This window comes from Sorex fumeus, unplaced genomic scaffold (genome assembly GCF_029834395.1).
Source record: "Sorex fumeus unplaced genomic scaffold, SorFum_2.1 ptg000086l, whole genome shotgun sequence".
Lineage (NCBI taxonomy): Eukaryota > Metazoa > Chordata > Mammalia > Eulipotyphla > Soricidae > Sorex > Sorex fumeus.
This window is the reverse complement of record NW_026606143.1, coordinates 18,280,923-18,300,320: the sequence shown is the minus strand read 5'-3', so window position 1 is coordinate 18,300,320 and position 19,398 is coordinate 18,280,923. Positions and strand designations below refer to the sequence as shown.

Below are 19,398 nucleotides of genomic sequence, written 5' to 3'. Positions count from 1 at the left end.
TCCCATAATATTTAATATTCTTGAATATTTAAAAATCATTAAAATATTTCAGTAATGCTTAAATCTTACATTTATTATTTTATATGTTTAAATATCAATCAGTTCTTATATTGGTATTTTATATGAAGCCATGTTGACAACGTCACTTAAATATGCTCTTCGATCAGGAAAAATTTCCACTAAAAGTTTCACTTGATCACTTAATCACTTAACTTCCCGTTAGTCGTCGATTTGCTCGAGCGGGCGCCAGTAACGCCTCCATTTGTCCCTGTCGCGTGCTAGTGTAGCCCAATGGCATCTGTTCGCTCCGGGAACATGAAGGACCTCAAACCGATCGTTCATGATCTTGATGAAGAAGTCTGACCATCTGGAAGGTGGGCGGCCACGCGGTCTTTTGACATCCCGTGGAATCCAGTCGGTAACAGCTCTAGTCCAGCGGTTGTCTTTAAATCTCATTACGTGACCAGCCCATCTGATTTTCGACACCTTGGCAAATGAGACAGCGTCCCTGATTCTTGATCGTCGATGGATGTCAGAACTCCGGATTCTTTCTCTCATTTGAGTGAAACGTGATATTCCAAGCATAGCTCTTTCTATTCTTCTTTGGGAGACCTGAATAGCGTTCTCATCTTGTTTGCATAGGGCCCAGGTCTCTGAGGCATATGTTAATGCAGGAAGAACAGTGGAATCAAAGAGATGTGCCCGGAGCCGGAGGTTCTTCATCCTCTTAGCTATTTCTTCGACTTTCTTGAAGGCATTCCAAGCTGCTCTCTTCCTCCTGCGCAGCTCGGGTGCCAGGTCATTTGTCATGTTGACCTCTCGACCTAGGTACACATAGCTGTTGCATTCGGAGATGTTCGTTCCATTGAGAGCAAATAGGGCGTCAGGAACAAGGCTGTTTCTCATAAACATTGTCTTTGTAAGATTCAGCTGTAGTCCTACCTTTCCACACTCACGGTCAAAGTCAGCCAGCATCTGTGCTGCTTGGCTGATGTTTGGAGTTATTAAAACAATGTCATCAGCAAAGCAGAGGTGGTATAGTTGCCGACCATCTAACTTCACTCCCATGTTTTCCCATTCCAGTCGTCGCATGATGTTCTCGAGGGTGGCACTGAAGAGTTTCGGTGAAATGGTATCACCCTGCCGCACCCCTCTCTTGACTTCAACGATCACTTCTTTGTAGAATGGTGAGATCCTGGTAGTGAATCCGCAATACAGCTCACGGAGGATCCTGCTGTATTGGGCTTGACTGCCCTGATTGGCTAGGGCTTCAATGACCGCTTCCATCTCAACAGAATCAAAGGCCTTCTTTAAATCAATGAACGTTAAACAGAGCGGCATCTTGAACTCCCGAGAAACCTCAATCAGCTTGGTTATCGTGTGGATATGGTCGATGGTGCTGAATCCTTTGCGGAACCCGGCTTGCTCGCATGGCTGTCCTTCATCTAGTGTTCTGCCAATCCTATTTAGGATGACTCGAGTGAACAACTTGTAGATGACAGACAATAGGCAGATTGGGCGATAGTTGCCAATGTCATGGATGTCTCCCTTCTTGAACAGTAGTACGGTCCTGCTGGTTTTCCATTGGGACGGAACCTTGCATTCAGACAGGTAGCGAGTGAAGAGCCGAGCCAGTGTATTGATGAGTACTGACGGCAGGTTCTTCAGATGTTCAGGTCTGGCCTTTTCTGGGTTGGGTGCTGTTTGTTTCTTTACCGACGAAATGGCGTGTCGGATTTCGGAAGGGAGAACGTTGGGAACGACATATCCAATTGTGGAATTTGGTATGTCGGCAAGTGGACTTGGCTATCAAAGAGATTTGAGTAGAAGTCATGGATAATCTTCTCCATTGCCGTTCTGGAGGATGTGATGGATGTGATGGATGTGATGGATCCATCAGGACGTCGGAGGGCAGTCATCTTGGTCTTGTAGTTGGCGAAGGACAGGCGGGTGTTACGAATACTTTTCCTGGCTTCTGCCGCATCTACCAGTACTTCTGCTCTTCTCTCTTTGAGGTCTTCCTTGATCGCATCTCTGCACTGCTTTGTGAGCTCGGACGTTAGCTTGCGGTTGCCTGAGGCATGCGCCAAACCACGCTGGCGAATTAGCTCAAGAGTTTTCGAAGATAGGCGATTTTTTGTGGCTATCTCTCTCTTGGCGTTCCTCGCACATTCATGGAGGTGCTGAACCAGTCGATCGTATTCCTCGTCAATGTTGTCAACAATGGCATCTTCCCATGTTGCCGCAATAGTACCAAAGAGTTCCCAGTTGGTGGTCATTCTGGGAGTTCTCTTTTTGAACTTTGCAGCCCTTTTTCCCTGCTCTGTGAAGTAGAATTTTGCACGAAGGAGACGGTGGTCCAATCCCGTTCGAAATTTGGGGACAACAGCGACATCAGTCAGGTAAAACCATCGATTGAATATGATGTGGCGTATTTCGTTGTGGAATCGTCCACCGGGAGACTCCCATGTCCATCGTTTAGATTCTGCCTTCTGGAACTCTGAGTTACCATGAATGGTCTTGGTCGACATGATGAACTCAGACAGTCTCTCACCCTGTTCGTTCCATTCTAGGACATGGATCCCGATGTGAATTTCTTCAGCTGATCTTCTCGGTCCTATCTTGGCATTAAAATCACCCACAATGATCTTGTAGAAGGTGTGGTCTTCTTTATAGAACTTCTCTAGCTCCATGTAGAACTTCTCGATTTCTCTTTCATCATAATGAGATGTTGGTGCGTAGACAATGAAGATAGAAACTGCAGGCAGTAAGCCACATCTATTCAAATGTAAACGTCTGATTTGGGTTGTTAGGCATTCGAATGAATCAATGCTCTTGGCCAAGTTTGTGTTGACAAGGACACCGACGTCTCCGACACCACTACAACTGGTCTCATTCACTAAAAGTTTAACCTCGCATATACTGTCAATGAAATTCTGGTTACACCTGACCATTTTTTCCTTTCAATCAATATTTGCCTATCCCAGTGTCACTATACAAAGGCAGATAAAGTAATAATTCCCAGGAACAATGAATGGCACCTTCAAACTGCCTGCTGTGAAAGTTCTCATGATAACAGAACTAACTATTTTAGATTTTGCCTCTTCTCTTTTACACTGCTAGTTAATGTCAGATAAAATATGATAGGCATGGGTAACTCTGAAAGGGACAGAAATTGGAGTCATGGTAAGATAGAAAAATAATGTAATCATTACTAATGAAGAGAATAGATTAAAACTTTGGATTTCTAAATATGCACTTTCAATATTTAAGACTTCAATTGTTGTTTTTTTTTTGTTTTTTTCTTTTTTGGGTTACACCCAGCAATGTGCAGGGGTTACTCCTGGCTCATGCACTCAGGAATTACCCCCGGTGGTGCTCGTGGGACCATATGGGATGCTGGGAATCAAACCGGGTCGGTCGCATGCAAGGCAAACAGCCTACCCGTTGAGCTATTGCTACAGCCCCAGACTTCAACTGTTTTTAATTTATTCATTTCTTGGCCCAGAACTGTCTTAAATGGCTCATATGTCTGTTGTGCTCGCAGGAGGCCTGGGTTTGAGCTCTGGCACCCTGGTTACCCCGAGCACCACCTGGAGTTGCTCCAAGGCACTAACACGTGTAGCCTTCCCCCCGAAAAAAAAACTGGAAAAAAATTTTGTCCCTAATATTACAAGCTCACAGTAAAAGTATTAACTTAAAAATGGGAAACTAAAATATGGCACACTAGTTCATAGTAATATTTACGCTTGACAGGCAATGTAGTGACAATAAAAGCAAAAGATCACTGACTGGACGCAATGTGTCCCAAGTTCAAAATCAGAGATACTCAGCTGAATATTCCAGTATCATGCTAGACTTGTAGCCTCCCTTTCTGCAAAATGGGGATAAAATAACTTGATATGCTAAGGCTACTGTGCAAGCTAAGTAAGAAATGCACTGAACAGATGGTGTGTGCCTTTGAAGAAACTTCTGTGCTTGGTAGCGTTATGTGTCTTGCTGTATCACCAACACATCTTATGCAGTTCCTCTGTTGTAAAAAAAAAAGTTGATCATTTGTTATGCTTTGGGAGCTGTTTCCTGGTTTGCCAACCAACTTTCAAACTATTGCCACAAGTTCAATCACAGTGCTGCGAGGTGATGAAGAATGAAAGATGCTTTTCCAAGCAATGGAAATATTTTATGACTTATCTGAATGCAACATCATGCTCTGAAATTAGAAAGGGGATCTAACATATCTCCTTTCAATATTCATAGGCACTAAAAACTCAGGTTGTTTGACTGATTTAACAGGCAATTGAGTGTTGCCTTTGCTCTGCATAATTACAGCTATAAGAAACATTAGGTAGGCAATAAGAAAAACCCACAGACTTCTTACGTAGGCATTTAATTGAGAAGAAAATGGGCCATGGCTCCTCTCCAAGTGAAAGGTCATTTGTCTATTAATGGAAAAGTGGGTTTCCTTTAGCCAACAAAAACAATCAAAGAAAATAGTCATCCTTTACCACCCCCACTGTCATTCCAGCACTCTCTCCTGACAAGTCTCAGTTAGCATTAGGCCAGCTGGAAAAAATGAAATGCCCCAGTATCACAAACAGATCAGTGTTGAAAGGTAATAAGCTGATAACTGGCACATCTCTCCCCAACCCCTGGGTTACATGACCTTGGGTGATCTTTTCAAGCTTCTCTCTCTGTTTTGTAACAACAGATCCTGTTTGTACGGTTCTCCTAAGCCACATATAAAAGATTTCAGGGAAGGTCTTGCCACAAGTTCTAGGCACAAAGTAAATAAATTATTATTATGTTTAACTAGCTTCTACGTAATCCTGAAAGCAACCTGTCTGAGCAGTGTCTGTGTGTATGTGCACACCTGTGAATGCATGTTTATCCCACTGAGGGAAGGGATAGACAAATACATATATTTATTTGAGGAAAACAAAGAAATGTATCCACCTCCATCAGTAACATAAAATGCAGGAGACTGAGAAAAAGGCATAGTTATTGTCCTCCAAGTCTTAAAATAGAAAGGAGTGCTCTCCATTTTCCTCAAGAGTCAATTAAGCAGAAGAAATATTAACAACAAGTAAACATTAAATAAAATTAAAATAAATAATCTTGAAAGTACGATCAGCCATCACACGCTTTGAAATGAGAAATATAGCCAATAATGCAAGCATAGTTTTTGGCAAAGAAAGTATATTCAGTGGTTTGCAGAGAACAGATGACTGGTGAAAGAAACTTTAGTACATCAACACAATGGAATACTATGCAGCTGTTAGAAATGATAAAGTCATGAAAGTAGCAAACAAGTGGTTCTACATGGAAAGTATCATGCTAAGTGAAATGAGCCAGAAAGAGAGGGACAGACATAGAAAGACTGCACTCATCTGGGGAATATAAAGTAACAGAATGGGAGAATAGCTGAGATAAGTACCAGGAGGTCTGCTCCAGAGCTTGGAAGCCAGCAGCACATGCTGGGCAGAAAGGCAGCTCAGATAGAGAAGGGAACACCAAGTAAAGATGTTTGGAGGACATGCTTGGGATGCGAGATGTGTGATGAAAGTAGACTATAGACCAAACATGATGGCCACTCAATACCTTTATTGCAAACCACAACACCCTAAAGGAAAGAGAGAGCTAAAGGGAATGCCCTTCCACAGAGGTGGGGTGGGATGGGTGGTTTGGGGTGGTGGAAGGGCTACTGGGTTCATTGGTGGTGGAGAATGGGCACTGGTGGAGGGATGGGTACTTGATCATTGTATAACTGAAACCCAAGCACGAAAGTTTGTAAGTCTACAACTGTACCTCATGGTTTTTCACTAATAAAAAAAGGTATACTCAGTGGTTTGATGAAAACAACATACTGGAAGCACTTATATCCTTTTCGGATTCTGAGTTGCTAGTGTTTAATAGATTCATGGAAAATCATTTAATTGTTGCTTGTGGGGCCACCCCAGCGAAGCTTAGGGGTTATTCCTGGGTCTGCACTCAGGAATTATTCCTGGCAATGTTTGGGGTACCATATGGGTACCAGAGATCAAACCCAGTTTGGTCATGTGCAAGACCTTACCCACTGTATTATTGCTCTGACCCCAATTCATGCAATTTTAAGAACAGTACGATCAGTTAAATTAATTAAGCCATAAGAAGGCTTGCCTATTCATCAAGTTAAAAGCAAGATTTTTGTTTATTTTGGGACCATACCAAGTGATCCTCATGGGTTACACATGGCTCTTCACTCAGGAATTACTTTGGCAGTGCTCAGGGGACTATCTAGGATGTATGGTATCGATCCCGGGCCAATCGCATTGCAAGGCAAACACGCTACCCACTGGACAATGGCTCAGGTCCCTTAAACAGGATGCTTGGATAAATGCCAAAGTACTCCATAATAAAGAAATATCTAATAATATATTAGCTAAACAAATAATTTGGATTTTTCTCGGTGTATATTCAGTCCAAGGGACTGTTTTTTCTGGGTAACAGAGATAGTCGAGTGAGAAAAGCATGACCCAAGTTTGATGTCCAGAACCACACATGGTCCCCTGAGCCCTACCAGGTGTGATCTCTGAGCACAGAGTCAGGAGTAAACCTTGAACACCCCCGGGCGTGGCCCAACAAAAAACAAAGTGACTGGAATTCTGATGTAATGTGGATGGAGTTTGGGAAGAAACCACTGAAGGGGCTAAAGAAATAATTAGAGGACTAAGTTTTAAATTGTCTTTCTTCGATTTTCAAGAAAGACTCGACTCTTGTGTTGAAACTTCCTTACTAGCCTCTAGGTAGTTTCTGTGACTTCTCTGACCTTGACTAATAAAGGGACTAGTGCAAGCAACTATATCTGATTCAATACTCAGGGTTTTGACAATTCAGTTTGGTGGTAACAAAATTGGGGCTCAAACAAAATCTGCTGTGCCCTTGAATTTTTATTTGGGGAAAATACCACAGTTCATGCCAAATACCATTGAAGTATAAAAACATACATTATTGCTGTCCTACAAAATTAAATTTCTCTGCTACTTTGACAACAAAGGTTCCTGCATTCCCCTCCCTGTGATCATGTGACCTTAGGGTCTTCCCTCAACTCCACAACCAGGGGAGTGGAGACTTAACTCTCTTCTCTCGCCCTCACAATAATCTCCCTAAAACCAGCCTGCTTCATTCAAGATCCTAGGTGAGGTCCATTTAGTCCAATTGTTTTCATCTTACTGGGTTTCTATTGCACTGGACTATTTTCATGACTCCATTTTATGAAACTACCAAGCGACTTAATTTTCATTCAAGTCTCCTTTTTCTCTCTCACCATCTCCTATCTAGCTACTATTTCCTCACCCTAAAACTTAATTGGGGGTAAAATTCTTCAATTCACCCCATGATTCTTTTTCTCTGATGTGTCCACAGTGGTCTCTCTATAGCCTGAATACAGCTCGAATATAGTCTGATAAATAACCAGTCAGCATTCCAACTTCAAGGTGGCATATCTTTCTTTGACTGGGTTATGTGTGGAATAATCCCACGTGGGTATTCTAAGTTCTACAGCAAATAGGTCACATAAGCAGGAAAGTTTGTGACTTCCAAATTCCCCTGAAGCCTAGGTCACCACCCACAGTTACAACCCTGCCCAGACGTACTGGGGTTTTTAATGCATATAAATAAAATCCTTGCACAAAAGTGGAAGAATATTGAATAAACACCCCGGTTTCCTTAGTTTCCTTAAACTCAATGGTACAATGGGGAGCAAGCATGAAAGTATCGGGTTCCACCTAATTTCTTTTAAAGCTTCAAGTGGAACTAACCCCAGTCACACATAGCAAAGACTTGGGGAATACATGACTTGTGGTCAACCTTTCCATTTTTCATTCCCTCACTTGCTCTATTGGTCTCAACTCCATAGGGGCTCCTGTTGCTTGAGTTGTTGACCCAGGATCTGCTTGTATTTGGCATCAATTTTAAGCAGATACTGCCGACTCAATGAATATGAAAAGCAAAATGTGATCCTGTACATACAAAAGGATGTTTTACGACATGGGTTGGGGCGTCACCCTGCAGTGCTCATGGATTGCATCTGGCTTTGTGCTCAGGGATCATCCCTGATGATGCTGGGGGCACCACTTGTAGTTCTGGGATTAAACTGGGATCAGCCATATGCAAGCCAAGTGCTTTCACCTCTGTACTATCTCTTCCTTAGTATAAAATTTTTGTATGGCCATCTCAATTTTGTTTATGGGAAATAGCAGATACCTCATTCCCTCAATCAGACAAAAAGTTGATCTCGGGGCTGGAGTGATAGCAGAGTGGGTAGGACATTTGCCTTGCATGTGGCCGACCCGGGTTTGATTCCCAGCATCCCATATGGTCCCCTGAGCACTGCCAGGAGTATCTCTGAGTGGAGAGCCAGGAGTTACCCCTGTGCATCGCCCGGTGTTACCTAAAAAGCAAAATAAGAAAAAAGTTGTTCTCCTGTAGTGTTCACTCTCTGCACCTTTTCCCACTGGCTATATCATTAAATTGTCTAATAAAGCATCACTTCTTGGTCTCACTTTGGCAATCTCCCTGTTTCTTTTTTTTTATTTTTGTGAGGGGATGGGGGTGTCACACTGCGCAGTGTTCAGAGGCAGACTCCTGAGTCTGCACTCAAGGATCACTCCTGGTGGGCTCAGGGGGCATATGGAATGCCAGAGATCAAATCCGGGCAGGCTGCGTGCAAGCATCCTATCTGTTGTACTATTGGTCTGACCCCTTTCCCTGTTTCTTGCCATCAGTAGCCTCAGATCCATCACACAAGGAATGCAGCCCCTGCCCTTTCCTGTCTGTGGCTCCCCTGTGAGCATGAATATGATCCAGGCTCTCTGTGAAGCATTTTACTCAGGAATCCTGTTTGCACTCATTTGATCAGACTCAGCTTCAGAAACTCCCTCATTTGTCAGGATGCTGTAATAAAAGTACCGCCTTGCGTACCAGGCATCTGCATATCGCAACACTCATTTTCACTTCATTGTTTTTTGCCAGTAATTGCCCTGTTACAACTTGCAATTTGGCTATATCTAGTTTTAATTTTAATAGTTTAAGGGGATTTTTTCCCTAGAAGAAACGCTGGTTTAAAATATAAGATTCGAGGGTATAGTCTTATGAATCCACATCTGTATACTGCACTGTGATTGCCACCAAAAGTCTAGTTTTCAATACCAGTTAATTTTCAAATGTTGCTAACAATTACTCTCCTCTAGGAAAGCTAGCCCAAAAGGCTTTCCTTAGCTTCCTCACGTAAATAAGCAACCATTTCCCATGTTCACTATCCCTCTGTAATTATGTAAAACATACCGTTTGCATCTTAAGAGGATTTTTTATGACTAAGAAATCTGTATTTTGCCTTAACAAACCAATGTCCTTATGTCATGAAGATGGGCTTTTTTCCCTTATTGAACACCTAAATTTAGAATAGTGTCTCACATATAGCTTAAGATCTTCTTGGTAAATAAAAAGAGATTTCAGAGGACCCCATTGGAGTTCAAATGCTGATCACTGGTCTCAACATATTCGGCAAGTTCAATCCCTGATATCGCCTTTCTTATTCAATATGATTTATGTGGCACTGCCATAGGCTACCAAAACAAAGTGTGAGATCATCCACTCAGAACAACCAAGTGTATGAATGTGCAATCACCACAACTAAAACTGTATGAGACAAGGTGAACACAAAACCAAGTTTGTGACCCTGGATAGAACTGCAACTAAACGTGTGTATCACTATATCACTGTAACACTGCCATCCCATGGTTCATCAATTTGCTTGAGCAGGCGCCAGTAATGTCTCCATTCATCCCTGTCACATGCTAGTGTAGCCCGATGGCATATTGGGAGCTCTTTCAGGGTCAGGGAAATGAGGACTGTCATTGTTACTGTTTTTGGCATACAAGTACACCACTGGGAGCTTGCCAGGCTCTGCCGTGCAGGTGGGATACTCCCGGTAGCTTGCTGGACTCTTCAAGAGGAATGGTGTCTTTTGGGGCAGCCTATAATCACCTTTATAGGTGTTCCCAGTAAAGGCCGGGCCAAGTCGCAGTGCTTTGCTTTTTGAAGGTATTTAGGGTTCTTTTAATCTAATCATCTAAACATGATTTGGTTGTAGGAATTGGTTTACAGTCTTTCTGGAATACATTTCTTATATATAAAGTGCAAGCTTTCTGGTTGACTGGCATGTTGTAACGATCTGCACACTGACAAACAGGAAACTGCCTATGTCTCTGGGAAGCACCTGGGACATCTGCGGCCTCAGGTTGATCTCCTTGAGGTTGATGGAGTGCGCTCGAAGGTTGTTGATCAGAAATGTGTGTAAGAAACAAAATATTTGAAGGGAAGCTTTCACAACCACAATAATGGAGCACAAAGAAAAACATTACACTCCATTCAGAACTATTTTTCTTCTTGGCAAATAATCTGATTAAAACATTTTTCTTCACCCAGGATCACCCTTACCAGGGTTTGGGGGACCATACAGGGTGTTTTGCATTTAACCTGGGTCAGCCCAATGCAAGACAAGTGCCCAACCCGCTGTCGTATTTCTCCAGACCCAATAATACATTCTTAATTTAGGAACATGTACACAAAATTCTGAGTGGGAGAGAGATTATTTTCATTCAGTTTTATTTGAGATTATCAGACCTGGTGCATACATTTTTAAGTAGGAAAAAGTAATAATGATTTGCTGTATTATTTAGAAAGGGTAATTTCTACCTGGGTTTGGGCCACAAATAAAGTCATGGGATCATAACCATGGTAGGTCCATAGGAAAGGAGAGAAAGGGAAGGAAGAAGAAATGAGTGAGGAAGAGCGGAGGGAAGTCTGGAAGGAAAGAGAGGGGGGAAGTGATACACAAGAATACCTGCACTTACTGGTTACTGCTGGGTAGAGAAAGATCTCTCTGGTCTGAGAAGATGTAATTCTGAGAATCAGATTAACTCTTTACTTTTGGTGGATTTGAATAAGCTACTGCAGTTGACACATCAAAACACATACTTTATAATATTTTGATAAGGCAAAACAATTTGTAAAAAATGATATTATACAGCAAATAGTCATGTCTAACATTTGACCAATTCGCAAACCTAAGAGCTGAGGTAATATTTCAAATAGTGCTCATATTTTGGAGGGGCCTAAAAGCAAAACATGCATGCAAATCAGTTTAAAGAGAGTTCTCACTCATAGCATCATACCTCTTCATGTAGGTCTCGCCAACGAGAATTAAATGCCTCAAGTTCCTCATTGATCAGTTCATCCATGACACCACCATCTGTTAGGGTCTGTGCCAATACGCGGATCTGATTTGGGTTATCATCTGAATGCTGCATCAAATGTTCAAGCGACTGAAACACACATATAATAACATTATCTCTTCTTTTTCTAAATGCATTGAGTTAACAAAGTCCTAGAAACTTACATATGATCAAGTTACAAGCTATTTAAACTATCATTTCATTGTGATCTTAAATCATGAAATAGTATTGTTACCTCCAAAAACAGTGTGTTCTTTCCTCTAAAGAAACTTTTTGGGATAATTTTTAGCTAATTATTCATAACAAGCAGTACAAAACAAATTATTTAGGTCCTGCTTGGGGACAGAGTTTGGGGAGCAGAGTGGAAGCATTCTAAATATGGTGGTAGGAAGGTGTGAAGGTTGTGAGATTGGTGCTAGAATATTAAATGTAATAAATTATCATTAAAAAGTCATAAAATTGAAATTAAATTAAAAAAATAGTGTGTTACTCTTGGTAAGTCTTCATGAACTCATGACAAGGCTCTATATAGGTAAAACGTAAAAATCCCTCACAGTCACCTGATTCTTCAAAGCTCTCTATTTGAAAAAAAATGATACTTCAAATAGATTATTTGAAAACAGTGAGATAGTCAATTTGTCAATTTTCCTTAAAGCTGGGGCAGCCAAGTGGCATGCTTCTGACAATATATAAAGTTAGAAGTCTGGAGCAGAGTTTTCTATTAAATTTACCAAAGGCACAAAGGCACTCAAAGTCTGTTTAAAGAAAATCCCTTTGTCCTTCCCACTTCCACCTATTAAATGCTCAGATGTAGAGCAGGTATATTTTGACTGGAAGGTGGTAAAAAATGAACATGATGATTTTCAATCTTGTCACTCAATAAGATGACAGAATGACTACATCCTTTGTTCAGAACATCATTCTTTCAACATACAATATAACAGCATTTTGTTTTCCTATTGAAAGTTGCATAGCACCACTGTTGAATCAGTGGTATCAATGAATATTGATCAATGTTCAGTGTTCACCACTGAATGAGACAGGACCAAAATGACTACTTAAGAATTCTCTCATTATTCTCTGACCTCTTAAGGTTTTATAATTCTCTTGGGAAAATAAGGACATTAGATATAATGATACCTAAGTTTCGGCAATGATGTTCTAAGATTCCAGTTCTATTTTAATGAAACACTTTATATGTCCTTCACAATTTTATCACATTTATATTATCTTACCAGATTCACACAGAGGCTAGATAAGTCCCCACACATAACACAAAAATGTCAAATTGCGTATTACTTCTATGTAAAGAATTGACCAATAGTAGAATAAACAAAACAAAAACAAACACTGTCCTCCCATTGTTCATTGATTTGCTCAAGCGGGCCCAGTAACGTCTCCATTTTGAGACTTCTTGTTACTGTGTTTGGCATATCAAATACATCACGGGTAGCTTGCCAGGCTTTGCCGTGCAGGTGAGATACTCCCAGTAGCTTGCTGGACTCTCTGAGAGGGGAGGAGGAATCGAACCCGGCTCGTCCGGGCTGGCTGCGCACAAGGCAAAAAGCCTACCGCTGTGCTATCGCTCCATAAAAATATATATAATTTAAATGATTGATGGAAAGTAAAAATTCACATAAATCAACACTTTAAATTTGCACTTGGAATTTTAACTTGAGTGGGACATTGAGACCAACCCCATGATACTCAGGTACTATCCCTGGCTTTGTGCCAGGGGCAACCCCAGAGGTGCTTGTGGTTTGAGAGATTTGAACTGGGATCATTGCGGTTCTAGAAAAGCAACTTCAATCCCTGTACTATCTTTCTGAACCTGAAATTTTAACTTTTTAACGACTTCAAAATCAAACTTAAAAAGATAGTAAAATAGTATGCACTAAAATGTATGAAGTATTTATACAGTTCCAACATCAGAGCTTGCCCATGCGGTACATCAATTTTTTCCATTCCATAAAGTATAAATGTAGCACTGTGGCACTGTCCTCCAGTTGTTCATTGATTTGCTTGAGTGGGCACCAGTAAAGTCTCCAATGTGAAACTTGTTACTGTTTTGGGAATATCGAATACGCCACAGGGAGCTTGCCAGGCTCTGCTGTGCGGGCAGGATACTCTCGGTAATTTGCCGGGCTCTCTGAGAGGGACAGAGGAATCAAACCTGGGTTGGCTGCATGCAAGGCAAATACCCTACCCATTCTGCTATCACTCCAGCCCATAGTATAAATGTATTATTTCAAATTGTTGAATATATATATATAAATTCCGTAATTTTATAAAACTGGACAGAATGTTTTATAATTTCACCCTTTTTAAGAGTAATCAAAAAGAGCAAAATTGTACATTTAAAATATCTTTGTGGGCATGCAATGGGTTTAAGTAGACAAAGTATCAAAACAGAATTTAGTGACACAGTAAAAGGAAAGTAATTCCTGAAATTCTTTTTAAAATCTTTAGACTAGAAATTTCTTGCAGAAAACAATGACTCTTAAAGAGCCAGTGCTGAGTGAGAGACAGCAACCACATTCTGTGCAGTTTTCTTTGAATCATTTTCTATTTGGTACTTGACATACGTTATACTGCATATAAATTGTCACGATTTGGGTTAATTTTCAACTTACACCTAGAACCTCTGCGATTTCCTCCGTTCCACCTGGAATATTTTCAGTGGTTTTAAGTTTCAATTCTACTTCATTTAGCCACTTGTTTGCCTTCTCCAAATATGACAATAACTCATGCCAACATGCCCAAACTTCCTAAGAAAGAAAAATATATTGCATGTGAAATATTTTGATAGAAAAGTAAATTTGAGACTCTTGCATTTCCATTTTTAAAACTTCTGAGAAAAATGTATCTATCTTACATCTTTCAGCTTTGGCGCAGCCTGTCATTTAGATCTGATGATCTAATATGTCTATAATTACAAATCATTGAAGAAATATTTTGTTGCATGAATAAATTCAAGATGCAGTAATTTACTTTAAAAATAACTCATCAACATTTCTGACTGGGAAATATAAAAATAAAAACATAAAATGCACATATAAATCTAATATTTATTACATAAATTATTACTCATTTTCTGTGCTACACTTTAAGTTTTATCACGCATAATTTGACACTAAAGTAAAAGTATGATTTAACTATACCATTCTATTTAAAGGAAAAATTGAGGTTTATATAAGTGACCATATTTTCAAGATTATTTTTCATTGTACGTTTTATAAATTCATAGTAAACATCACCATGAACACAGATTATTCCATAATTCAAATTGTTCCCTTTATTTTTGTAACAGAAATACTATTTAAACATTACTTGAAATGGATTTTGACAGACATTTTTATAACATTAATTTCAAAAATTATTCATGGTTTTAAAAATCAGAACTTTAAGACTGATATCAGGAAAGCTTGAAGATTATTTTTCTGACCTTGAAACAAGGAAGGATATCTTAAGACATTTTTGAAAAACTGCTCACAAGAAGGAGATGAATGAATTTGATTCCGTTAAAATTAAAAGCTATTCATTAGTATTTGAAAAATAGCCTCAAACTTGAAGAAAGCAATTGCAAAAATTGCAGCAGATGAATAAGACTATAAAAGGAATGCCAACAACTCAAAAGATAAATAACAACTAAACAGAACAATAAAAGAAAATCCTGCACCAGTATTTCAAGCTAAAAGATGCATGTGTATCCAATATATGTATGAAAATGTATTCAACTTCATTAGTAATATGGGAATATAAATCATCATTACAATGAGGTATATACGTTTATGTAATTTTGACTGATACAATGAGATGATTGAGGTTTTCCAAGTGTGGGAGATGTTATATATTAACACAAGCTTTTATTTATGGCTGTCTATACTGCAATGGTCATTTTAAAAAAGAACTTGACATTCTCAGTAAAGGGGAACTGTCCATATATCTGAAAACCCTGCTACTTCATTTTTCAGTACACATCCTTAGAGAAACTGCTTTGCATGGAGAACAAAAAAGTCTACAAAAATGTTCATTTCAGCACTTTTTGTAATAACCCAAATTGGAAAAAAAAGCAATCTCAATGTCCACTGGCAAGAAAATATGAAAATACTGCCTCGTTTTTAAACAGAGAATAGCAAAGTTAAAATGAATAAATTACTCAAACAGAACAAGGATGAATCTCAGACATGGTGGGCAAAAAAGAATACTCAAGGAAATGATTTGGAAAAGTTTACCATTTATGTAACGCTCAAAAACAAGCAAGGACTCAGCAAGATGTTGTTTAGGCATTCACATATGTGATAATGTATTTTTAAAGAAAAGTTTCAGAAAGTCAAATTTATGGACAATAGTTGCACCAATTGGGAGGAAATGCAGGAAGATGCAGCAGAGAAAAATTTGTAAATAAGCTCATTCTGTGGCCTTCATATTGCAATTTCTCGATGTATCTCTAAACTTCTTAGTGCAATCTCCACTACCTGCTAACCCCCTACCCCAGCAGCAAAAATGAAGCCTAAGGGGAGGCTTAATTTTAGGAAAAAACTGTGATTTTTTCAATACGTCACCTTTGCTTTTTAGCTTTTGCAAGAGAAGAAGGACATTCCCTGCCGAACGGAATCACAGTATCGTTTGAAGCTGCCTTGCTAGCTTACCAATAAATACTTGCTTGGTATTTTATGTACAGTTTATCACAGAAAGAGAAATGAAGTATTTTTCTTTAAAAGGTGATAGAAATCTTAAATCTGGGTCATTTCCAGCTCCTGCTGGACTACAGGCTGTCTTCCTTCTGGGCAAAGATCCCAGTGGGAAAATATAAATATCTTTTTAAATACCCGAGGGTACTATAGAGCTTTGAAGATAAGGATATGTGATTGGTAATGTGTCTTATTAACTCTGGTACAGACTTGGGTAATGAACTACGTTGCTGATTTAACCATCAGGATGGATGGCCTCTTGTGCCCTCAATGCATCTGAAGGACACAGCTGGAGTGGCTGAACACACCAGCTTTATGGGTCACCTTTGCAAAAGAAAACAGTATTGCAGCCCGAGGTGGAGCTAAAAGTAATGAAACTAATGGTTAAACTAAACAGTTTGGAACTCAAAATAACTTTGAAATGACAGACTTCCATGTGGCTTTGAAAAGAAGATAAATTAAAACTTCCAAATTGGCAGATGGCGTTGCTGTGACAAACACCACAGCCCTGCTTAGCCAATTTAGGATCACAGATAATCCATACAGGAAAACATTTTAAACACTTATTGTATTTATGAAACATGAATGAAAAGTCCTCACGTGACAACAATAAAGAGGAAAATCAAGCTTTAGAGGTTGTGGAACCAAACTTGAAACACTAGTATATGAGTGTGTGATGGAAAAGGTGGCATGTTCAACAGTGTCTCAGGCTGAGAAAAGAGAGAGACCTGGTATGTATTCTAGAGAAAAGAAAAAGTAACACATTGTGTGCTACCTGACCTGAAAATAAGAATTATGCAACTGTCCCTCACTAAAGTATAGGGAATAAATAAAAAAATAGCAATCTTGGAGATTTGGGCTGGAAAATATGAATCCACTCATTAAAAAAGATGGAAACCAGAGTTTCTGTCACACCTAAGCACACAATATAACATCTCGAGGACCCTGGTCGAAATAAAAATAAAAGATTTATGACAGGACCCTTCTATCTGCCCAGAGCAAAAGAATTTGCAGTATAAACAATTCTTACTCTAGTCGACATGAGAAATACCACAAGCCATTTGAGAAAAAACACTGACATTAAGAGTCAAAAGTTGTAGTCAATGAAGAAATCCATGCCTCATATTCTGATATATAGCTTTCAAAATTAATTTTGATAATTTTATAATAAATGTTTAGTTTCATGGTAAAAAAACAGTCCCCCGTAGGGATTTCATTTCTTGAGACTGTGAACTAGAGTTCAAAAATCAAAAAATAAAATAAAATAAAAAGGCTAAGTTACTAACCTTCAATGTAGAAAGAATTTTTGGTACATATTTCTACAAGGCCTGTTCTAAAGAGAGAAAGCTGATAAAGAAGGCATTAGGGAAACATGAAGAGTGGAGCTCATTTGTCAAGTTAGCCACTTCTTCCTCACCTTTTCATGAAAGACCATTAGAGGAAACTCATCTAGTTGCTTTTCTTTACAGAATCTGAAAGAGTATCACTCATCAAGTGCACAGCAATGCTCACAAAATGATGAGTGATCTACATTCCCTGGGGAGCTGTTGATGGAGCCAAAGAGGAATGAAGGACTATATTTTTAAGTTTCTCACACAAGAGTTATGGGAGAAGGCTGAGACCAATCTGAGTTGAAATGGGTAGGCTCCAGGGGATCTCAGAAGCATGGGTCAAAAGGATGTGATTTTCAGGGAATGCAGTAGAAACCTATTAGCAGAAACAGCCAGAAGTTCAAGTTAAAAATTGTAAGGTGCCATGTTCAAAGTCAAAGCTAACCGGCATCTCCAATAGACTATATCAACTCTTCAGAGAGCAAGTTAGACCAGTGGAGCAAATTTATGAAGTTTGATGATGACAGACTCATCATTGGTATCTATGTATCTTAGCAAAATGCATAATGACTATTGTCAGTCCAAAGAAAAAGGAAACTCATATAAAGCAAGACATCATCCCCTATTATCTTTCATTATTTTACATGCTAGAAAATCACAATCTAGAAATTGAGTGGGAGAGAAAGACTATGAGATCCTTTCCCCCTTCCTATCTCTGTATAAACTGCTGAAACCACAATATTAAACTAGTGGAGGATGTTAATAAAGCCTGTCATTAAAACTTAAATGATATGAAAATTTAATATGTAAAATAGAATGAAAACTTATGGGATCATACTGAAGAATTCAGCAAGAAGCCAACTTTTAGGAGAAAATCAGGTTTTATATGGAAGGTTGCAGTAACTGGAAAATTACATGCATTTCATGGTTGTTACTCATTAAGTTTTCACAACCAAAAAGACCGTAAAGTTTAAGCTGTTTAACTACAGGAAGAAATAATATTACATGAAAGCAAAGAACAAAAGAAAAGATGAAATAATTAGAATCTTAAAGACAATTAAAGACCAATTACAATATGGCCTTTGGAGAAAAATAAACATGTAAACACCTATATAAACAGATGAGTGTATATATTATCAAAGGATAAATTACACATTAGGTAGTTGAGAGAATTTGAGAATTTTAAAGACTTTTTAAAACTAATTATGCAGAATACATAAAATAAAGGGAAATATAGAGAATCAGAACAAAGGATAAATGTATTTTCTTTTATCTCCTAGGAAGGTTTCCCTCAGAACAAATGGAAAGATTGGGGGAAATAAAAATCTTCAAAAGGATAAAGGAGACCACTCAAAATAGCAGTCACCTTCTGCTCTTATTATACCAGGTGATAAAGCCAAATGAAAGCAAATTACAGACAAATAAAATAGAACAGAATGGTAAAGCACTAAAGAAAAAAAACAAAATAAAACAAAAATGCATCCAAAAAATTAGAAAGGAAAAATGATATGAAATCTCTCCACTTTTTCTCCACTTTTAAAAAATGTACTTTTGAATAGGTCATTCATAGCCATGCTAAGGGGCCAAGTGTTGCCAGTGATTAAAAGTAGGGCTGTGTGCTCTACCACATGTGCCATATCCTGGCACTGAGAGTTGGCACCTACATAGCAGTAAGCTTCCGAAGACAATGGTATAATGTGGGGATGGTGGGATCGAGGGCCACACCCAGAATTGCCCACTGCTTACTCCTGGCTCTGTGCTCAAAGCTACCTCTGGTGGTGCAGAGAACCATATGCAATGCCGTGGATAAACCAGGGTCAGCCCCATGCTAGACAATTGCCTTCACACCCATATTATCTCTCTGGCCCTGGAATATTTCAGAAAGATAACTGCTCAGTTGAAGTTCTTTTACTAGAACATAGTTATTTAATTTTCTCAACACCCATATTAAGTTTTCTAATGACGACTGCAGAGATTAAAAAACAAGCTTAGCAGGCTGAGGATAGGGTAGGGGGTGATGGGAGGGAAACTGGGGACACTGGTGCTAGGAAATGTACATGTACATTGGTGGAGAGATGGGTGCTGAAACACTGTATGACT

At 39.2% G+C, this 19,398-nt stretch overlaps 1 protein-coding gene across 1 annotated transcript in view; it reads right to left on the bottom strand.

Annotated features, from left to right (window-relative positions):
- Positions 1 to 19,398, bottom strand: part of DMD (dystrophin) — a 2,292,284-nt gene that overhangs the window by 1,442,822 nt on the left and 830,064 nt on the right. Inside the window, exons 28-29 of the mRNA XM_056131284.1 lie at positions 13,907 to 14,041; positions 11,214 to 11,363 (exon numbers count right to left, since the gene is read on the bottom strand). Of these exons, the coding sequence (XP_055987259.1) occupies positions 11,214 to 11,363; positions 13,907 to 14,041 (285 nt within the window). The remainder of the gene's footprint in view (positions 1 to 11,213; positions 11,364 to 13,906; positions 14,042 to 19,398) is intronic.